This window comes from Indicator indicator, chromosome 14, assembly GCF_027791375.1.
Source record: "Indicator indicator isolate 239-I01 chromosome 14, UM_Iind_1.1, whole genome shotgun sequence".
Taxonomy (NCBI): Eukaryota; Metazoa; Chordata; class Aves; order Piciformes; family Indicatoridae; genus Indicator; species Indicator indicator.
In genome coordinates, this window is record NC_072023.1 from 6,422,941 (window position 1) to 6,445,903 (window position 22,963).

General features: G+C 38.5%; 1 protein-coding gene across 1 annotated transcript in view; it reads left to right on the top strand.

Moving 5' to 3' along the window:
- UBN2 (ubinuclein 2) overlaps nucleotides 1–21,464 on the top strand; it is a 39,711-nt gene extending 18,247 nt beyond the window's left edge. Inside the window, exons 5-17 of the mRNA XM_054386797.1 lie at nucleotides 480–588; nucleotides 1,568–2,066; nucleotides 5,445–5,515; nucleotides 6,085–6,214; nucleotides 7,497–7,615; nucleotides 8,247–8,360; nucleotides 9,644–9,787; nucleotides 10,882–10,932; nucleotides 12,293–12,335; nucleotides 13,114–14,646; nucleotides 18,730–18,976; nucleotides 19,727–19,816; nucleotides 20,853–21,464. Of these exons, the coding sequence (XP_054242772.1) occupies nucleotides 480–588; nucleotides 1,568–2,066; nucleotides 5,445–5,515; nucleotides 6,085–6,214; nucleotides 7,497–7,615; nucleotides 8,247–8,360; nucleotides 9,644–9,787; nucleotides 10,882–10,932; nucleotides 12,293–12,335; nucleotides 13,114–14,646; nucleotides 18,730–18,976; nucleotides 19,727–19,816; nucleotides 20,853–20,902 (3,200 nt within the window). The 3' untranslated portion in view covers nucleotides 20,903–21,464. The remainder of the gene's footprint in view (nucleotides 1–479; nucleotides 589–1,567; nucleotides 2,067–5,444; nucleotides 5,516–6,084; nucleotides 6,215–7,496; nucleotides 7,616–8,246; nucleotides 8,361–9,643; nucleotides 9,788–10,881; nucleotides 10,933–12,292; nucleotides 12,336–13,113; nucleotides 14,647–18,729; nucleotides 18,977–19,726; nucleotides 19,817–20,852) is intronic.
- Nucleotides 21,465–22,963: the final 1,499 nt, after the last annotated feature.

A 22,963-nucleotide genomic window follows, 5' to 3' on the forward strand; every position in this document is an offset into this window, starting at 1 on the left:
ACTGATACAGTGTTGGTAACATGCTGAAGTTTTGTCTGTTGCTGAATAGTGTTCACACAGTGTGAAGGCTTTCTTTTTTCCTGTGCTGCAAGAACTGGGGAGAGAAGACAGCCAGTCTGAATCAGTCAAGAAGATATTTTATACTATGTGACTTCATATGCAGTAGTGAAACTGTGGTAACAGAAGGTGGCAAAGGGGATTCAGTCTTCTGAGGTGGCCATTGCTCATGCTGACAGGACTTAAGTCTGTGTGACTTGAAATTTTTTTTTCTTACTGAATTCAGTAACTGTTCAAAAATTTGATTGCAACTTGTCAGCAACTGCAGTTGCTGACAGGAATCCAGTGGTACTGTTTGCCTTTATGCCTATTGAAGTATTTTTTTTTCCTGAAAAGTGTAAGGAAAAAGAAATGTTTCTTTCTGTGCAAGTAATTTAGGGTGGAAGAATCATTGCCCTCTCTTCAATCTCTTTTTTAGATAGCAAAGTTGAAAGAGAGTGAGGATCGTGGAATGAAGAAGCGCAAACGGAAAGATGAAGGGACAGAAAAGGAGAAGAAACCTCGGAAAATGAAAGTTCCTAAGCAGTTGGGGTAGGTTTCTTTCTTCAGATGAGCCCTTGGCTTATGTGAGGTTTGGGTTTGAGATTGTATGCCACAGAAAGATCATCACAACTGTTTAGAATATTTTATTTTTAAACTATAATCAATAGCTAAGAGATTTGGGGTTGGAATTGAGATTATGTATAAATGTGTCCTACAAGTTAGTTTTTTTGTCCCCCAATATTTTGAACAAGAAATAATAAACCAAGGAAAGACAAATTGCAGAAATTTTGTCTGAGGGACATTATCCATTTTTCTACCCAAAGCCTTATATAGCACTAAGAACTACATCTTCTAATGGAAAAGAATTTTGCTTTTATCCCTTGATTTCTAATCTGGAAACTATAAACATAGCTTAGTTATTCTATATGTTTATTTCTAACTTTATGCATGTTTTCATGAGTTCTGAGACTAGAGTTGGAAAGATTGGGTTCTAATTGTATTCTACAAAACTGTTATTGAGTGGGAGTTGTCATATTGTGAATATTTAAGTTTGTTGATAATATTGTTCATCAACATGATGAACTGGTGGAAAATTTTCGGCTTAAATAGCACATAGATGTTGAGCCTGCATGTCAAAATTCTCAGCAATGAACAGAATTTCTCATAACCTACATGGTGTGCCTAAACTTAAAGCAACCTGCCACCATTCAGGAGTCTGAGAAGCAAGTTTGGGTATTTTGGTAGCATAGATCAGCTATGGGTTTAACAACTGTGCCAGCTTAGAGAAGTCAAAAGTGAACCACCTTTGCCTTAATGTGTCCAAAACTTAGCAGAACGAATCAGGTGGAGCACATGACAGGACATGACCTGCAAAGGTTTATGGTAGTTAATAGAACAGTCTGAAGACGGAAGCACAAATTGCTGCTTCTTCCTGGTCATTTTTTAAGTTGTACTAAACAGGTTTTCTCTTTAAAGTTGTTATAGCCCTGCATCACATGCATTCTAATAAGATTTCTTTCCCACACAGAGTAATGGCCTTAAATTCTCACAAGTCTGAAAAGAAGAAAAAGAAACTATATAAAGACTCACTCTCTCTGGCTGCCATGATCCGTAAATTTCAAAAGGAGAAGGAAGCCATGAGGAAGAAGGAATCAAGTCCAAAACCTCCAGTGACTGTTGCAACCTCTACCCCTAGTAAAATTCCTTCCTCCTCTCTCAGTGCAGGAAATGATATCTCTGACTTGAATCTTAGGAGCAACGATCCTGTCCTCTCCATTTTTGGTAGCACAAATGAACCTGAGCTCCTACAAGAAACTGAAAGTGCCCTGGAGATGCTGGGAGACATTGACTTTGACAAGTTGCTTGATGGCACTTCTGATGGCAGCCCAGTATCTGAGCTGTCAGGAGAAAATGGAAATGTCACTCAGGCAACCTACACCTCTCAGGTCATGACACCCAAGCAGGTGCCTGCCCTCCCAGAAGGTCTACCTGTGCTACTTGAAAAGCGCATTGGGGACCTTCGAACAGTAAGTATGCATTCACTGTCAAGAGATTGCATTCAAGAATCTGAGAGGACAAGGAAGAGTTAAGTAGAGCCTGAGTTGTCATCTTTACATTGCTGGTAGAAACCAAAACATGTAGAACTGATCGTAGTGTTTATCTCAATGGCTGTGTTTATACCGAGATGAAAATGAGCACAGAGGTGATGCAGGTCAATTGTGTTTGTTTCACAATGTAGACAAGGTTTACTGAGTCTTCTGTGTGCAGTAACTTGTAAATTTTGTTTGGTTTTTTTTCCATAATGGAAATATCAGTGTTATTCTAACTTGAATTCTTAGCTGGTGAAATGAATGACTATTTCCTTACTTTGGAGCAGGAAACCTGAAATATAGCTGCACCTTACACGTCAGTGTCTTGAATTTTTGGCTTTGTAGTATAAATGCTGACTTGCCAGTTCAAAACCAAGCAATAACCCACAAAAACAAACCAAAAACAGCCTCCACCAAACCAGCAACAAAGGCAAACACAAAAAAATCGAAGTTGAATATTTCCTTTTGGAAGGTTAGAACGGAGTCCAAACTTGTCAAATGACAAATATTAAATCCTCAGGTTACAAACATCCCAATAGCTTATTGAAAGGGATCAGAGCCAGTAAGGTATTATGTGGTCCTTGTTTGGTTGCCCAGATTGTTACAGGAAAACATTTTTCTTATTCAGAGTAAAGTGCAGCTTTTCCTTACTCAGAGTAAGTTTGGTGAAAGCAGTTCAAGTTACTACCTTTTTGGAAAAATAAATAGACAGTAACAGCTTGCTTTGCTACATGTTACAGTAATGATAATGTAATAGTTATCTTACCTTATGGAAATGTCTAACAGTGCTGTTATTTTTGAATGTACCAAGCTAAATACAACTGAAGACTTAATATTACTGAAGTGAGAGAGAATTTTGTCCACCTTTGCATATTCAGTTTAATCTTGCTGTGAATCAACAAGAAGCTTCTACCAAAACTGCAGAGCAACTGGATTAGGCCAAAAGTCAGGAAGTTCGTGGCCTTTCCCAAATTTCTTCTGCTTTGCTGCATAACAAGCTCCATCCAGTTGCAAGAAAGCTTTAATTCAGTGGTTCCTGGAAAGCCTAACTCTTCTATCTTCTGCTTTTCATGATGTCTTAGAGAAGTTTGATGCTGGTTGAGCAGAGGAAATCCACCTGTACATGTGAGAAAAAAACTAGATTGTGTTGACTTACAGATTGCAGCTTCCTAACCTCCTGCAGCTTGCAGTCAACTGACACGTTATCAGTGGGGGGGAGCATCTGCTAAAAAGCAGGGAAAAAAATGAGCCTTGTCAAATACTTAGCAGGCTTACATCTTTATCTTTAGTGCCCAAGAAAGCTAAAAAGTTCAGAAAGCTGTAGGAAAAAGACTATGTTCCATGAATGCAGTATGACATGTCTAGATTATAAACATAATAAAAATTAAAGTCACTGACTAAATACAATAAAAATTCCTGACTTCCTTTTGTAGATTAATTTTAGTTCCCCAGTTGGGCAATTCTGATCAGACATGACAGGAGGCAATATTGTACACAAGAAGGAAAGTAATGACTTTTGTTTCTTATTGTGAAGGTAACTGTAAGATAATCTGTCTGTAAGGGGAAAAAAAAACAAACTGAAGGAGAAATTAAAAAAACCCCACACCAAAACAAAAGCATGCACTGCCACCCACCAAACCAACCACAGTTCACTGATAGCAGTGCACTTTTACAATCTCCCAGAGTTCCTGCCTTCAAAAGCCAGCAATGCTGTCCAGTATGACAGTATAATGCTGACACAGTCTTTTAAGGGGCTACCTGGAACTACAATATCAAAGCATATATTTCCTTCCACTTTATATAAAGCAGAAGGTGTTAATTCTTGTGTTAATTGTGTTCAAAGACTCTCCAACCTGTCTCTTCAGTATCCTATCACTTGTAAACATCTATAATTTTTCCAGGATTTTTTTTAGCAGGACCTATGCTTCAATATTCTTAAACAGATAGTATCATCCCCTCAGCAGTAGAAAGTGATCAGCAGAATGCAGTTCTTACAGGAACTTAAACTCTGGTGGCAGTGTCCGGGACTGAAGCAGTAAAGCATTCAGACAATGAGCTACCTTATGGTTTCTGAGAGAGGATCAGGCTCCTGTTTTCCTGTGCAGTCTAGAGTTCACAATGCCAGAAAACATTTTTCTTTGAAACTTAGATGAGTCAGTTATGAAGAGCAAGAACAGTAAGTACTTCATAATAATAAAGGAGGTTTTTATCAAGTTAACACTTGCATTTATTTGTAGGTTTTGGCTACTTTCTCACAAGCCACTACATTTCATTTTTTTTAATAAAAGGCAGAATTAGAGTTTTTTAATTATTTGAATATTCAGCTTTGTAGCATGTTGGCTGTCTCTAATATTTGTCAGTCAGAATGGTATCAAACTTGCCTGCTTTTCTGCATGTATATCTTTCTGACTTCTTTGCTGACTTGCCCCAGTCAGGATATAAAATGGGAGTAGGCCTCTAAAAGTGATTTGTGTTCTTCCTCTTCTATAAATCTACAGAGTGGATGAACACTAGAGAAAAGATCCTACAGATTCTTGCATCTTACTGAAGATGCAGAGCTTGTGGGCTTTTTCCTACAAACTCTCATTGCTTGAAAATAAGAATCTAGATGGTAAGTAAGAGCAAAGATAAAGGGATTCAGCATGGGAATTCCTGTGAAATCAGTGAAAAAAAAACAAACCAAAACCAAAAAGGAAGTATGTATGGGAATAAGGTTGTATTTTTTCTTTTCTTCCCCTGACCCTAGACAAACTCAGGAAGAGACCAGACAAAATTATTAAAGAGAGATAGTCTAAATAGGCAAGAGTGCTGGACAGCACCAGAAAAGAGGGATGAAGCATGCATAATCCCATTGTAGAAATTGCAGTGAAGGATTGTGATGGATGTAGGAAGGCTGGGAAGTTGTTAACTGGATGAGATACATATGTCGTAGAAAAGGAACCTTTAATATATTAAAAGTAGAAATGGGTTGATGCTGTTGCCTGCTTGATTTGTCAAGCAATGCTCTTTCTAAAGAGTGGAATGTTGCTGGTGGTGAGATGATAGAAATCTGCCATTTTCCTTCTTCCTAATTATGGAAAAGATGAATTAACATTGGGCAGATTCTAAATACAATGATTCTGGCCTAGAGTAAGACATTTTTGCTTGAATGTAATAACTTTTGTCACTTTTTTTTTTGAAACAGCTGAATATAGTTTGGTTTTCTTTTTTTTTTTTTCAAGTAATGTTGTTTTCTGGAAAATAAAAATGTAATACAGCTGTAAGAGTAAAGATGCTCTATGAACTTTTGGACACTCTTTATTGCTGTATTTTCAGGCCGCCAAGATGTTTGATGAAGAAGGCAGGAAGAAGTTTTTCACGCAAGACATGAATAATATTCTGCTGGAGTAAGTGCTTATCTGTACAACCTTCCCTTTTTTGAAAGGGGGTGAAAGGAAAAGTACAGAAGAGGAAATATTATTGAGGTTGTTCCAAGAAAGCCCTTTAAAGTCAATGAAGGTAGATCAGTTTAAGCTAGTTACTAGCTAAAGAGATTTATATATAAAATACAATTGCTGTCATGACTGTCTGTCTTTATCCAGTGTGAAGTGTTTTGTACTTCCCTGTGTCCTTGACTTCATGTGTAAAATTCAGTAAAAACTGCCATTATTTCTTTCTCCCCTGCTTTCATATGTCAAAACACCTTCAGCTTTCATGGAGTGCTGGCTCTTTGAGTAACTGCAATTTGAGTGACTGTGTTCAGCAGTATGTATAGGAGCAATATGTATAGGAATTGTTTCTTGCCATTGATTAAGCCTGCCTTCCTTTCTTACAAAAAAATATCCCAAGCTGCTATTTTTTTATTAAAATTATGCATAGCTAACACATTACACATATAAAGGTTCCTTAGGTTTTTTGTTCAGTTGTCATCATCTTCAGTGCCTCACTGATTGACTATTTTTCGTTTATTTGTCAGCATTGAGCTGCAGTTACAGGAGATAAATCCTGCCCTCCGCAATGGAGTGTACTCTCACCTTGAGGCTTTTGTGCCATGCAATAAGGACACACTGATAAAACGTCTGAAGAAGTTACACCTCAATGTGCAGGTAATGGTGGGGAGGTTAGCTCCCACAGGAGTCAGTTATGTAATACAGGTAAGGACAGAAAGCAGGAGGGCAGAGCAACAGTCAAACAATCTCCAACAAAACAAAAGATTTTTGATCAGTTGCTGGATCAGCTCAAAAGCTTTCTTTTTTGTGTGTGTGTTCCTGCTGTTGTCACTACTTTAGAAACAAATATTTTTAAGTACTTCATGTTCTTTGTTTGAGAATGAAGTGCTTTCAGCTTAAAAGCAGAGTAGAAGGCACGTATCAAAGTAGCAAAACTACAAAGACACAATCATGGTTATGACAGGCAAAAAAACCACTACTGCATTCACCTTTGTATCAAGAAAAAAGGTGATTAGATGGACAACAGATGACTCAGCCTGTACTGTTAGTGCAAATTTGCCACTATAGCTACGTCTTAAAAATATTTTGTCATTTGCAGTTGCGTTTCTCTTAATATGTTTCCCTACTGAATAATGTTATCTGTGATCTGAAGTATCCTGACACGATTTTTTAGATGAAATCCAGGACTAAATCTTGCCAGAAGATCATGAATGCAGAGATCTTGGAACCTTCTAGGAAAGCAAATGGATTCATATACTGTTTTTAAGCAATTAGACACCATAGCCCATAGTATTTGAGTGCTTTTCAAGAAGCAGTTATGATTCAGATTGAAGTCAGAAGATGAAGGAAGAGAATTTAAAACATGTAGGGAGGTATATGGTATATTACTTTAATGTTTGAAGAACTTCAGAATTTGGAGACCCTTCTAAATACATAGTCCTTACCTTTTTAAGGTGCATAAATCACATATAATAGATATGTTCAATTATTATTTTGCTCATTATCTGCAATGTTTTTATACCCCAGTTTTTGGAGACTTGGTTAATTGGATACTTAATTGGCAAGTCTTGAGAGAATCATTAGTCAGGTCATCCCTCAGGTTTTCTTCTTTTCCCAGTTTTGATTTAAAAAGCATCATTTAATGAGATCATGCTGTAATGTTTTGGAATAGTCATGATATGTTTCCTTGTGACTGTCCTTCGTTGTTTCTGGTCTAAATACTCACATGTGTTGTATGAAGAATGTCAAGTATGAGGAGTTCTGTAATCCTGTTGCACTTAACAGAATTAAGTGCCACGAAGGAAATGGCTGTTGCAGTCAATAGTTAGTGCTGGAAATATTGCCTCAGAAATGAGCAGGAAATAATTTTGGTGAAACTATCTGAAATACTCTCTACATTGCATGTAGTAAGACTGCTTTGATGCTTCTCTTTTCACAGGATGACCGCTTGAGAGAACCACTGCAGAAGCTGAAACTGGCTGTCAGTAACGTCATGCCTGAACAGTTATGCAAGTATCAAGAGGACTGTCAGGCCCGCAGTCAAGCCAAGAATGCCAAGTAGGTATTTCTGGAGTCTGGCCATGTCTGTTCTAGAGTCCAGCTGGAAGTCTGTCTCCATGTTTTTCATTCCCTGAGTTCAAAGTACTCAGCTCCAGTTTACAGGTGTCTGTAAGCTTTCAGTTGTTCTTAGTTTTTCTTGATGTTATTGCCTGACTCTAGAAATAAATTCATAAATCAAATTCAATAGATCTTGAGATCAGTTATAACCCAAGAAGGATAGTGGAGATTCTCAAAATGCTGGATTAATGGAGGAGGATGGTGTGATCATGTTCTTGATTAATTTTGTCCTTGTTCATTTTAATGGTTTCTCCTCATGGCTAACTAATTTTAGCTGTGGAGAGGCATTAACAGATTTATAAGCATCCTGCTGTTTCCAGGTAGAGGCACTACATGAAGCTTATAGCCAGCATCCTTGATAGCAGCCATACAGTGTCCTTTCACTTCTCTCTAAGGACCGTGAAGCAATGAGGAGAGGAAGATGAACTGTTTACTCTTTCAGGAAGGTTATAATAATCTGAAGACAGGTCTATTTGGTGTATTTTTTCCTGACACCTAAACCAGCACTCATTTTCAAGGGAGCATTGTCTGTGTTGTGTACCTATAAAGAACCCACTTGTTCTGACTGTAGGTCACAAGTGGAAGATGAACGAGAGAAAAATGGATCAGAGGAAGATGATGATGAAAAACCTGGAAAAAGGGTTGTGGGACCCAGAAAGAAGTTTCATTGGGATGACACAGTAAGGTGAGACAAACTACCAAGAGTTTTCATTGACTTCATAAAGGGATTTCTGAGGGCTGTTACTACGTGATATTGTTTAATAAATCATCATTCACATAAATATACCTTAGAAGTTTTGGAGAGTGTTGAGGCTAAATAATCAAGCTGCAATGCTGCAGTGATAACTCTTCTTTAGCTTGAAAGGCAAGATCGAGTTATGTCCGACCCTTTTTTTCACTGCTTCTTTGTCTGTGTTATCTAAATACATGAGAATTTTCCTGGTCCTAGGACCTTGAGCTTCTTTTAATAGCAGGTGCAAGCAGCGTTACTCATGCTTCCCATCATACTAGGAACAGATGACAAAACACTCACCCGATGAACAATTAAAAGTATCAGCTAAAACAGGGCAAGCCTTCCAGTCCTTGGGCAAGCCAGAATCCAGAATGCATGAATCTTATCCCCTCCCATCCCCTCTAAACACACACGTACACACTGTCTTCTCTCAAGGGCAACACAGATTCTTGTCTGAAATGATTTCTCACTGTTCTGTTTCCTAAAACAGATTTTACTGAAAATTGAGATTACTGTTATTGAAATGATCTAAACAGGCTTTTCTTTTTTTAGACAAGCAGCAGATCCTTGAAAATTAGTCATTTCCCATGCAAGACCTAAACTAATTTAGTACAAGTATAGATATTATTAAAAAGGGCTGATGGACTTAGTCTTTTTAGTATGTAAAGACAATGGGGAAGCAAACTTCATGGAACATAAAGAACCAGTATAGCTTGGACTGATCTGGAGGGAGCCATACTTAAGAGATTTAAACCTGTGTTTTTCATTCAAGGCTCTGAAACACCAGTGTTACTTAGCTGCATGCCCTTCGATATTTTTAAGGACAGTAAAAGGCAGCGCCCCTGAAAGAACCTTGGGATACTCAGTGTAGAACAAATTTCACTTGTTTTCAGACATTTTCCATCTTAAATGGGGTAGAGGTTACTGAGCAAAGTGAGAAGAAATATTTCACTGTGAATAAACAACAAAGAAATGTAAAACCGATTACAAAATTATATTAAATGAGAGGAAAAGAACACTCAACGCTTTGTTAGAAGTGGAGGAGAAGTGACAGTGGCAGATCCTAGCAGTTGTAGGAGCAAACTTGTGCAGTGGCAAATGTCCAGAAAACAGATTTTGGAACTTGGAGCTGAGTTCTTCCTACAGCAGGCAATGAACAGCAGCTATATAGAATTGCTCAGCCTTTTTCTACTGAGCTTTGGAACGATTTTTTACTTTATTGTTTCTTTCTGCAGGTCTCTGTTGTGTAATCTTGTCAAGATCAAGCTGGGATGCTATGAGCTAGAGCCAAATAGAAGTCAGTCTGCTGAAGATTACCTCAAAACTTTTATGGAAACAGAAGTGAAACCACTTTGGCCTAAAGGCTGGATGCAGGCAAGGTAAGATACTTGCTTTGTATATTTATTCATTTTTATGTTAACTATTTCTTAGGTCTTTCTTATTGTCATACACCTGACTCAACTATGTACTATTGTTTTAAACTTCAGAATATGTCAGTGGAACTGGAATATTTTAGAAGAATAGATGTTTTTCAGAAGTTAATTCTGTCTTATTTGCATGCTTGTGAGCTAAAATCCCACTCTTTGGAGAACTATTTGTCATCTGCTGGAGACTGTATTTACTGGTGTTTGTAATAGTGCATGGTGTTTCATTTGAGGGGGAAGTATGAGACCAGGTAACTGCTTGGGAAGTTTTCTGTGATATAGAAAATGATAGTGATATAGAAAGCAGTTTTGCCTATACATTATAAGCTGTCTGATACTGCAAGTCAAACAGCATACTTGACTTGAAGTCATGATCAGAGATGAACAATTTCATACTGATCTCATCAACTTGTAAACATACATCTATGAAATGGAGGGATTTGCTTGCAGGCATGGCCTTGCTTTTGGAACATACACTGCACTGTCCTTTCTTCGTACCATAGCTTTGACTTCTGTAGTTAGTCACACTTCCATCTTGAACCTTTAAGGACAGTACTACACATTACTCATGCCTGGGATTCATTTTGGATTTCATTCCAAAGTGAAAAAGACTAAGGAATAGACAAAGTACTGGGAAGAATATGACAAGAGAAATACTCTGGAGAAGCCGAGTAGATCGGAAAGCAGCACATTGAACTTGTAATGAGGCATGTTCCTTTTGCTCCATGATGTCCTTAAGCATTCAGTAGTCTCTAGTGGGAAGCAGCATAATACAGGTTTGGAGATTAGTATGGTGAAGAAAACATGAGAATGGATCTGAAAGTGCAATCTGAAAAGTAAGACATTGGAACTGTAGCAAGAGCTTTTACTTAGCAGATTACATGAGATTTTGTGGATACTTGGATTTTTCATATTGCAGCACTACAGCATGTGTTACCAGTCATGGAAGGGGTTCTTCTGAGAAATTAAGCATATTTGAGTATGTGGTGGCCATTTGCAGATGGTCCCTGTGCAATCACCTTACGTTTCATTTCTCAACACTCCTTTAGGATGCTATTCAAAGAAAGCCGAAGCGTTCACAATCACCTCACTGCTGCTCCGTGAGTATAATACTGACAATTTATTAGTATCTTCAGGTGGTTCATCCTTTCCATTTTCATGCTACCTTTCTTGGACAGGGAAGGAAAGGGAGATATTTTTTGGGATTTGTTTGAAGAGACTTACTATGTTGGTGGGGTTTTTTAATACGCAAAGCATGTAATTGTAATGTTCTTGTGACAGTTATATTTTGAGTCTGTGATGAAGTGGCTAGGCAACTCAAGGGAATATTCATTCCTGGATTAACACCTTTTTCTCAAAGCATTGCAAAGCACTATACCTTCATTTTGCTGTGCAACATATTAAATGGAACTCAGGCTGCAGTACTTCCTGCTCTTTTCCTCAAATATCTCTGTAGCCAACAGAAGGTTGTGTATCTTAGTGGAATTTTACCTTCTTCGTTTTCAGGCAATGCTTTGTCCCTCTCAGGAGCTGCCTGCATTCAGACAGAATTCAAATAAACAATAATGACTTTGATTAACACCCAAATTGCAGCCTTTATGATAAATATAATTACATGGGATATTTTTTCACATAATGGCAAAACTGAGTCATGATTCATTCACAGTTTGATCTGTTTTTAGAAGGTGTATTCCGAGTTGCCTAGGAAAGGAGAATAAATGACCTATCGGATGTAGATCTGTTGATCCTTGTGAATAGAAATGGGGAAAGATCATGTGAAATGCTTAACTGCTAAGCTGTAACTGACTCATAATCCTAAATGCTGTCCCTGCTCACATAAATGCCTTTGGTGCTGTGGTGTTCACTTAAACTTCCACGTTCTTTTGCAGTTGTTAAATAGTTTCTTGCAACAAACAAGTTAGATACAACTGCTTCACAGCTGATAAGCAGTAAAACACTTTTTTAGTGGGGAGGGGAAAGCAACTGTTTTAACATGGTTTGAAATAGAAATGAGAATTGAAGTATGTTCCTCAGTGACAAACGTCAGTATAAAGTGAAATTACATCACTATTATAAGTGACCTCAGTTTAGACAAAGCTCTGCCAAGTAGTCAAACTCTTAAGATTGTAAGAGGTTGAGATGGCTTAATACTTCAAAGTTTCTCTAAATATGAAAAGTAAAAAAGTAGCTCTCCTGATATATATTGAGTTATATCAGCAATTCAGTGAATTTTGCTTCTGATTCACTTAGAGGTACATGACAAAAATGGATGAAGTGTGCTTGTTTTCTCCTTTCTCTACATCTTAACCCATTTTCTATTTCAAGGATGTTTTATCCTTAAAGCTGGACTCTAGTATCCATCCTTCTAGTCTATTGGGATGTAATTAAGGTAACAGTTAATGCTAAAATGTCTTGTCTTTCTTTTTGTCTTCTGATGTGCTTGTATCTCCTCTATTTTAGGGCAAAGAAGAAGGTGATTTTGGCCCCTAAACCCAAAGTGAAGGTAAATGCCATTTGGGTATCTGAATTTTACAAGTGCTTGATACAACCTGTTTCCTGCTTCTGATCCAGAAAGTCTGGCAGAAGAGTTCCATCAGGAAATCCTATAAGAATTTACTGCTCTTTAAAGAAGTTTTACAAAAGGCTTCTGTATAACTTTGTAATTTTAAGTTATATTAGTTCTTTTGAAAATTACTTGCATTAGTTTGGCAACACTGGAAAAATGTGTCATTGAGAGGAAACATAGTAAGTTGATTGAGGTTCCCATTAGACACGACCAGGTGTCTTCAGTAGCAATTCTACCTGGTGATCAGATCAGCTGCCCTGTTCCTCATAGCATTGATTATTCTGAACTCTCTGGGATGCTTTCAGTTACAGAGCAACAGCACTAAGTTTTTAAATATTTAATTAGAACCATAGAATTGTTTGGATTGGAAAAGACCTCTAAGATCATTGAGTCCAAGCATCAACCCAGCACCACCATGGACATTAAACCATGTCCCCAAGTGCCATGTCCACACACTTCTTTAACATCTCCAGGGACAGTGACTTCACCACCACCCTGGGCAGCCTGTTCTAATGCCTGACCACGCTTCCAGGACAGAAATTGGAATTAGCACCCAGGCCCTCAAACACCTCAGTACAGTAGACAATATGAAAATTTCAATAGCAGATACTTGGCTCATCTCTAGTTACAGGATAACAGTATTACACTGAAGATGACTTTAGATCTGCTTCAGAAAGGTTCTTAAACCTGCCTTTTCTTCTCTCTTCATTCTCAGGACTCCAGTCCAAAGAAAGAACAGAAAACATGTTTGTCTTCAGTCAATTCAGGTTGTGCTGCTGTCCTGAGTTCCAGCACACCTGTCTGCACCCCAGCCAGCTCTAGCTGCACACCGGCTCCAGAGACGATCTGCTTGGATGACTCATTGGATGAAGACCTCTCTTTCCACCCACCATCACTGGACTCTATTTCTGATGCTCTGGCAGTTATGAATAATGGTGCCAAGGGATCACCTCTTGGATCTACCATAGATGCACCAACGTCCAGACCTCGCCCTGGGCTGAGGGAGGAGAAATTAGCAAGCATTATGAGTAAGCTGCCCCTGGCAACTTCAAAGAAAGTAGAGCCCACTCAAACACCCCATTCATCAAGTCTTATTGCTGGTCACACAGGGCCAGTACCAAAGAAACCCCAGGACCTAGTTCACACTGGTATCTCTTCAGGCCTTATTGCTGGATCTTCAATTCAAAATCCGAAGGTTTCCTTAGAGCCTTTGCCAGCCAAACTACTTCAGCAAGGACTACAGAGGTCAAGCCAGATCCAAGCTGCCTCCTCCTCTTCGCAGACTCATGTTTCTTCCTCTAAGACCCAAGCAGCTATTTCCACCTCTTCTCAAAGAACCAAGGATGCTAATATCTTAGTATCATCTTCTGAGGCTCAAGGTAGTTCTTCCTCAACATCACAAGTGACAAAGGTGCACCAGCATTCAGCTGTACAGCAGAAATATGTATCTCCTTTACAAGCAACTATTAGTAAATCACAGACCAATCCAGTGGTGAAATTGAGTAGTAACCCCAAACTGTCTTGCTCATCACCAGTCATCAAGGCTCAAGATAAGTCTGTAGTATATCGCCTGCCTTTGTCCAATCCCTCATCTGGAAGTGGCTCTCAAGTGTCTCACCCACTGGTTTCTCGGTCAACATCCAGCACCTCTACCTCTAGTAACTATTTAGCCAAGGCTATGGTGTCACAAGTTTCTTCCCAGGGTTTCAAGTCTCCCTTCTCGATGGCTGCCTCTCCCAAACCTGCTGCCTCTCCCAAGCCCACTGCATCTAAACCCTCTGTGACACCTAAGCCCAATGCATCACCTAAATTTTCATCGAAGTCCACCTCATCCCCCAGGCCTGCAACAACACCCAGTTCTTCCAGTTCAAGTGCACTAGTTTCCCAGAGCAGTCACTCCAGCAACAACCCCCTTCATAAACAGACCAGTGGTGTAAATATCAGCAGGCAGTCTCCCACAGTCAATTTGCTGCCCTCTAATCGCACCTCAGGCCTTCAGCCTGCAAAGAACCCTCAGGCGTCAAAATTACCCAACTCTTCTTCTGGAACTGTTGGTAAAAACAATTTGGGTGGAGTTGGAATGAATGTACCTGCCAGCAGAGGCAGTAACCTTAACTCAAGTGGCGCTAGTAGGACTAGTCTGTCTGGGGGAGCAGGAAGTGGAACACAGGGTGCTACTAAACAATTGTCAACTCCACACAGACCGTCTTCTGCCTCAGGGTCATCAGTTGTAGCAGCCAGTGTACAGGTATGCATCTAATGACTTTACATTTAAAATATGCATTAATATTTATCACAGTTTGTAAACATTCTTTCTTGGCAGTATCTTGATTTTTGAAAATGTGCCATAAATGTAATGTTTCTACTTTACATAAATGTGAATCCTGATGAAACTATTTTGCACTAGCAAATGGGTATTTGCAGCCAATGTCAAATGCAACCATCAGTGTGGAATGAATTGAATGAATCCTCACTAAAATGTTGGTTGGTCCCTGCTGTGGAACAGAATTCATTCTTGCTGGGGATTTTTGTGTTGTTGGGTTTCGGGAGTGGGTTTTTTTTTTTTTTGTGTGTGTGTGGTTTTTTTTTTTTCCTTTTTTTTAGCATTAGGAAAGGTAAGTTTTCTGTGGTCATATTTTCAGGGAATGTTGTATTTTCTTGCATTATTTTTGTATTCCTGTGTATTTGCTTGTAATGACAGCGGTCATATGAAAAGGTGTCTTGGTACACTTGTCAAACTTCACAATGACCTTGCAAAACTGGAGTTCAGTTGCTTATGATTTGAGTATGATTTAAGACTTGTATTTAAAAAACAACCTTTTCTTTAGTAGTTGTGATTATATTTTATTTTGTAGGATCTAGTCAAACTAAATGAGACATCTCACCAATATATAAATAACCTAGGAATTGTCAGAAAGAGCTTATACAGGACTCTATCATTGAAAATAAAAAGTCATGCAAATGAAATACTTTGAAAGTACTGTTATAAAACTCATGCAAACCTTCTATATACTCAGAAGGCAACCTGCTTTCCCACGTTATGCATTCTTCTTACTGGGAATTGAAATGGTGAGACACTGGAACAGGTTGCCCAGGGAGGTCATGGATGTCCCTTCCCTGGTAGGTGTTCAAGGTCAGATTGAATGAGGCCTTGAGCAACCTGGTCTAGTGGGAGGTGTCCCTGCCCATGATGGGGAGGTTGGAACTAGATGATCTTTAAGGTCCCTTTCAACCCAAACAATTCTGCGAATCTATGATTTGAGATTTCCCAGTCTTCTATTGCTTTTTGTCTGAAGTGTTCACTACTTCTGTGCATCAGGGACCTGGCATACAGCAAATGAAAGCTTTGTATTTTTCTGAACAGTGTGTATAGCTATTGCATGGTAGTGATGTATACTCAGCTTGTAGCAGTGGTTTATAATATTTAGTTTGCTATCCTGTTTTGCTCAATGCAGCTGAGTAACAGGAAGATGATGATTTTTATAAGATATTTCTATGGTCTTTCATCCTCTGGTACCTTAAGTCTCTTAGAGTGAAGAAATGTCTGGCAGACTCTGGCACAGCCTTCTCATTATTTTGGGTGCTTTGGATGAGGAAAAATAACCCATCCCATATGCTGTGTAAGGGCTGCTAAGGTACCACAGAGGGCCTAGAGAAGAACCGAGCAGTGTGGGCACTCTGGGTGACAACTGGAACAGACAAAAAAGGCTACAATGAATGAAGTGGGAACAGAGTTGCTCATTTCTGGTGCAATCGATAGAATCCAATGGATACAATTGCTTTGATGTAAAAGAAAATGTGAAATGAATGTGGTAGTGTTCAAAGATGACAGGCAAGGGAAGTAAGTAGTGAGATGAGATTCATTCTGGCAAACTTTCCTATACATAAAGGCAAGTAAATTTTTTTTTTTAGAGATACTGATCACCTGAGTAACAAAATGTATTGTGACAGACAGTGATATTGAAGAGGCCTAGAGGGGTGTGGTAGATAATCAAGTAATATGAGTGCACAGTGCAATACAGCAAAATAGGGTGTGTTGGTGTAGAGAAGGGGGGAATTAGCCTGAGGTACTGAGCAGTATATAGTATCACTAGAATAATTATTGTGACTTTACACATGGAGGTTTTGGACACTTCAGCAGTTACTTTAATAACACAGAAATGGTTGAGATGAATGGTGCAAGATAAACTGTGGAATAAGGCTGTTGCCACTCTGCAGACTGAGGCTTAGTCAGTGAGGCGTGTTCAAGAGATTAGAATCAAGCTACCTCCCAGTCTGAGTACACTGAAGGGGAAGAGATTTGTGGTAAGAGGGCTTTATTTAGCCTTAAAGGTCTTATTGCTGACTGAACTTAATTCCAAGATAGTTGTTAGGTGCAATGTGTACTAAGGAGTTAGTTACCCCTCTTAAAACTTTGCATGAGACTGAAAGTGAAACCACTTTCCATTAAAGTTTAATGTGTTTAAGTCCTATCTGTTATTAATCAGAGGATGAGGATGGGATCTGAGCCTGCTCATGGGAATGTCCTGATCTGCTTACACTGAACTAGATGATTTCATGTGATAATGAAGACATTCCTGTCTAGGAAGGAAGAGTTTCCAAATGAGTTTCCCTTCTTTCCCCTTTTGGCTGACACAGTCATTTACACTGAAATATAAGCTGCCTGCTGTAGCTCCACAGAAATTTTACTCTGGAGTACTCTAAGTTATATCCTAAGAATACAAAGCCAAATTAATCTAGAAGTCAGCAGTTACTGCATGTGTTTTCCTTAAATTCTACCCATCATTAGTGCTCTTAAACAATCTGTCTTAGACTCCTGAGGATCATGGTGACTCACATTTACATGAGCAGGATGAACACTTGTATGAAGTGCTGTCACAGATGAGATAAATAAACCCCTGAACTGCCACTCTTTTAGGGCATTCTTTGTAGCTCTTTCCCTCACTTAATTTCGCTCTCGGTTTTTGAGAGAGCAAGTAAGAAGAGCACATTACAAAGCTGCTTTCTGTGTTCAGGTGTTTTACAAAGCCACAACTGTAAGAGGTTACTGTATGGCTTCTATTTTTGATTTATTACAGAATCAGTTCTTTTAAAGGCAAGACAGAAGAATAGTACATGTTGAAGGTTTTTTATCCATTTAGGTTTTTTCTACTTGTGGAATGGCGTATGTCTTGGAAGCTGTTACTCATAAGACAAGCAATAAAACACTTGCTAGAAACATTATAGCTCTGATTGTTTGCACTTATGGGGATATTGTTTTAAAAATCTGTGTTTCCTTGTCAGCAGCAAACAGCCTTTCTTTAGCTGCTTTAATCTATGAACACCTTAAGACCAAAGCTTGTAATAGGAATTTCATTCCCGCTTGGAGTTTTCATCATTTTGCTGTATCTGTAAGTTGATTCTACACAACTCAAGGAGACTTCGTTTTTTAAGTTCACATTCATTAAAATACTCCTAAGTTTGGGGTTTAGTTAAGGTTTTCTTGTATAGACGCATAGGCTAGAGGTCTTCTTAAATCAAATAACAGATGACTCTGTGTGGTTCAAAATAATTTCTATACCAGCTGTTTTGTAGAGCATTAGAGAAATTAACATTAGTATATAAAAATACTATAGACACAGTGAAGGGAAGATTGTTACACAAGAATGAGCTGTTCTAATGTTAGAGGAATTAATGCAGGTTAGGAGCTGTTGTAGCTAATATTCTGGCTGATGTTGTTGGTTTTCAGTGAATTTAACTTCATTGTAACACATAGAATGGAGATATATTTTTTTTAAATTTTATTTTGCCTTTTGATGTGTGCAAACAGCTATACATGCATATGTATGTCTGCAGCTTGGTAACCTGACTCAAAGTGTGAAGGTTCTTGTGCATGAACCTTAATTTTCAAAAATATTTTGTTCTAAGCAACCTCTTTAGAAGGAAAGTTAATGTTCTGTTAAGACCCAGATTTGGAGAGGGAAGAGTAACATCGTGCTTCTAAAGAGCTTCAGACCTACATCTGGTAATTTTGTATTGTTAATATAATGGAAGATGTTGCAGTAGATTTTAACTGTAGAGCCTGTGAATAATTAGAGAGGAGACAGGAAATTACCTGCAAGACTGACAAGAAAAACATGAGAGATGAACCGCTGTCCTGTCTGAATCCAAGATGTGATTGTACTTGCTTTGCAGATGAACAGTAGGAAGAGGTCCTAGCTGCATAAGTGAATATTAATTAATGGTTTAATACAGTTCTTAATAGGGCCACACTTAAAGTATAGTTAATTCTTACCACCTTGAATGCAACTCAAAGGTTTAAAATCTTTAAGTACTCCTTTTCTTTGTACAGTCAACAGCAGGAGCATCCTTACTGGCTAATGCCTCACCTCTGACTCTCATGGCATCACCCCTGTCTGTAACCAGTCAGAATGTGACGTCTGCACCATTAACTCCTTTTGGGATGCTGGGTGGCCTTGTTCCTGTGACCGTGCCCTTCCAGTTTCCCTTGGAGCTGCTTGGATTTGGGACAGACACAGCTGGAGTGACAACCACCTCGGGATCTACCTCAGCGGCTTTCCACCACAGCCTAACTCAGAGTGAGTGGAATTAGTTATCACACAGTGTTATAGGGAAGGAGGCACCCTGAAGATGGAAATTAAGATGGGAAGCAATAAAGTACCAAGATATGTGGTTCTTGAAGATCTCTGCAGGAGACTAAATGTATTTTCTTCACTGGTAAAATTTTGTGTGGTGATCCGAATGTTGTGAATCACCTTTGATAAGTATAACTTAGTTGTTATGTACACTTAGTTTTGAACATGTAGTTTTTTGGGGTTAGCTTTTAATCTCTTATTTTCAGGAAGGAATATAGCTTAAAAGTCTCTAAATGTCACAACACAGCAAAGAGACTTAATATGGTGATTCCAAAAATAGGTTTAGCTCAGTGATCTCAGATATCAGACAATCCTTACAGGGAAGCATCAAGCAAGATGGCATTTATTTTTTCTGGTTGCTTAAAGAAATACTTTGTATTTTTAACTCATGTAAATATTTGGTCTTTCTGCTGAAGAAAATTATACAAGAGTTGCATCCCAATAGTGAAGCATAGTCCTTGCTCTGACTTTTAACCATATCTGAATAGATCTTTCCGTTGACTTATTCCAGCCATCAAAATGCTCTCAGGAATGTTTTTTTTTTTTGTTGTTGTTGAGATACATCTTCAGTAAACTGTTCAAATTAGCATGCTACTATAGCTACATTATAAAAATAAAAGCTTCCTGTTTCACAAAGGCTCCCTCTGTTCTCAAGAATATTTTTCATCTTTATTGCTCTTCCTTTTTTCACAGACTTACTGAAGGGTTTACAGCCAGGTGCTCAGCACGCAGCAACGCTGTCTCACTCACCTCTGCCTGCTCACTTGCAGCAAGCTTACACAGGTAAAGACACCATATTTTTCTTACTACTTACTTTAAAGGTCAGATTCCTGCCCTTGACTGAAACAAAATGTACAACAGAAATGTACAATAGAATTGGAACCGGTTTGTGGAAGACAGAACACAGGAACAAGTTTTGGTAGCAGTACACATTCTATCATAGCAATACTTTGGAACCTGAAGATTTTTTATCCTACTTGTCTTCCATGTCAGGAACTAAAGTTGTAAAAGTTCGATAATGCGTTATGCTATCAGTTCTAGAAACTGAACTCTACAAATTCAGATAGTGGGAGAAAAAAAGAGTATTCCTTACTGGATGCTAATATGATTGTTTCTTATAAGAATTTCTGAGTGTGTGAATAGTGTGATGGTTTCCTAGTGGAAGATCTGCCCTCCCTGGGAATTCTGTCCTCGATAAGAATATTATGACTGAGAAGAGGAGCTTCAAGTAAAATAGCTCCTTTTTCTGTTTGCAAGGCTTAGAGCTGAAGAACTATTATAAACCTTTAGAAGGTGCAGATTAGAATATACTCCTTTCTTTGCTACCTGTAGGGTTGATTTATTGACAGGAGAAGGAACAGGAAAGGTGGCAGTGGCTTGATGAGGGTTCTTCATCCTGTTCTTGGAGTCGTCAGCACCAAAAAACTGGGCAATGGTGTGTTTGGAGGCACATCAATTTGCTATATTTGGTGCAACTTAATTTTTTGGTCACAGTGAGTGCAATGGTTTGAACGCCAAAGTAGCATTATTAAAATGTGAAGGCTTGATGTTTTGAAACCTTTTTTGGTATCTCAAGCTGCAACTTAATCTTTAGAAAGATAGTATCTTTCTGTAGGAAGCCTGGTATCTCAGGTTTCAACAGTGATACTTATTATCAGTGAACCTCAGAGAAAATGCAGAGTCTTCACCCTGTACAGACAGTGTAGTTTTTGGTGATGCTAAAGCTGAACATGCGAAATTCCTCTTCTGCTGTAAGCTGTTAAAACAAAAGTTCGCTCGTTCTTACTCTTGCCTTTCTCTTCCTGTCTCTAAACTACAGATGGAGGCCAAAGTAAAGGGGACACTAAGCTACAGCGGAAAAACCAGTGACTTCTGGACAAGCAAGGGAGCTGAAGCAGTTCTGGTTGGCTGACAGAATCTGCCCAGTTGGGAAAGTGCTTATTGTCACAGGGCTGCTGTTTCTGTCAATGTTTACATATTCTGATCCCAAGCACTGTGGTGAGAGGAAGAAGAAAAATAAAACAATACTTGATCAAAGAGAGAAGGAAAAGGAGGACTGGTCCTCCTTGGTCATGCAGACTGGTCATAGTTTGATCTTGCCTAAAGAAACAAGCGTTTTTTACCTGCTCTGATTGGCTTTTAAAAGAAATTGATCGTCAAACCCACAGCAGCACAAACTTTTTTTTTCTTAGGTGATGTCCAATGAAGAGTTGAAAGTGTGAGAGGAGCTAGAATATGTTTCTCCATCCATTGTGTAAGGTGGAATCATCTACTTCATTAGTGCCCAAAGTGCCCAGTATAAGATTATGTGCAGGTCCTGAGTGTACTACATGGTTGTGGACCAAAGGTTATATAGAGTAAAGGTGATGCTGGGATGCTTTGCATTATAATTAAACCCTTATACAAATGCAGTTTCTAGTATGGACATTTTTCCAACTTTACAAGGCTGTTTGGCTTTAGGGAGCCTACAGATGTATGCAGTCTCATTAGAGATGTCTTCAAAATCTTTGGTACATTGAGATGTGAGACACAGACTACTGGGAAATCTCTTGCTCCTTGTTAGTTTTTTGGTTTTTTTAAAGATTCTTATTTAAGGGAGGAAGGGGATGGAATTTTTTCCATTTACATGAAAAGGAAACTCATATTGGTCAGACTAGCATTTCTTTCCCACTTTTTTAAAGGCAGAGTGAGTTTTTTTTTCTGTCCTTCTGTTTGTTAAACTTTGTTTTCCTTTGCCTTGTGCTTATCTGCTACTGAAATTAAGTAATATTCTATTCATGTCTCTTATAAACATGCAGTTCTTTACTCATTCTAGATCTTCCTCATCTTCCCAAAAGCCCAAATCCTCATCTTCCCAAACTTCTCCCAGAAGCCATGTATTGTACTGATTTGCTAGTTGAAGTTCATCATGACCTGTTCCAGAGCCAGGTTAATATTGCTTCAGGCATTAGCCAAAGAGGAGTCGTTCAAAAGCGACCAGAGGTGCCTTCTCTTCTGGGGGCTGAATGGATTGTCTCCAGCCCCTGCTGGCCTGGGGAGTTCCTGACCTGAACTCTTCCTTATGTGGTAGCACAAGACTGTAAAGCTGGCTTTTTTTTTTTTCTTTGTTTTGATAGCAGTACATCAACTGGTTCATTTGTAAGTTTAGGAAGTACCCAGCACATGTTGCACTTTGACACTAGGACAGGACTTGGCTCTTGAGATCCTTGCGCTGTCAGTTAAAAGGTGAGAATGGCAGAAACTGAAAGAAGTCATGGGGGAAAGAGGCAAATTAAAATAGTATGCTTTTCTACCCCAAAACATTCCTCTAATTGGAGATGCTGAAATTCCTAGTAGCTAAGCTTACCTGTAGGTTGATTTGAGATCAAACCAGTGACTATTGGTTATCTCACACCTTCCAGAGAGACTTTGACCCATGGATAATGAATATTCAATGTTTTTTGCTAGATTAACTTATAGCTTTCAGGCTTCTTTTACATGTGATTTATTTTTCTTAGATCAGACAACAATTTCTTTTCTATTTAGAGCTCATTTGAATTTTATATAAATATATATGTGAATTTAATATATATTGTGTATTTAGTATAAAAATGTTGGGTTGAGCTCAGCAATAAATGTCTTTGCACAACACTTCTGTGAAAGTCAAATTGAATTAAAATAAGATGCATTAGTTCATTAACTTCACAGCATCTGTCAGTTAAATGCTTTTTAGTGAGTGCTAATGTTCTGTATGTGACGACGTGTCGATTAGATAAGCTTGCATCTCCATCAGAGTTATTTAAGAGTTGAAACATACAGCTATGTAAACTCTGGCATTCTTTATGCTGTGCAGATTCTATCAAAATACCTAGAATGCAAGCTTTATCTGAATTTTTTTTTTTTCTCCAGGAAGGGTTGAAGGAAGACAACTCTTGGGTTTTGAGGCCTAAC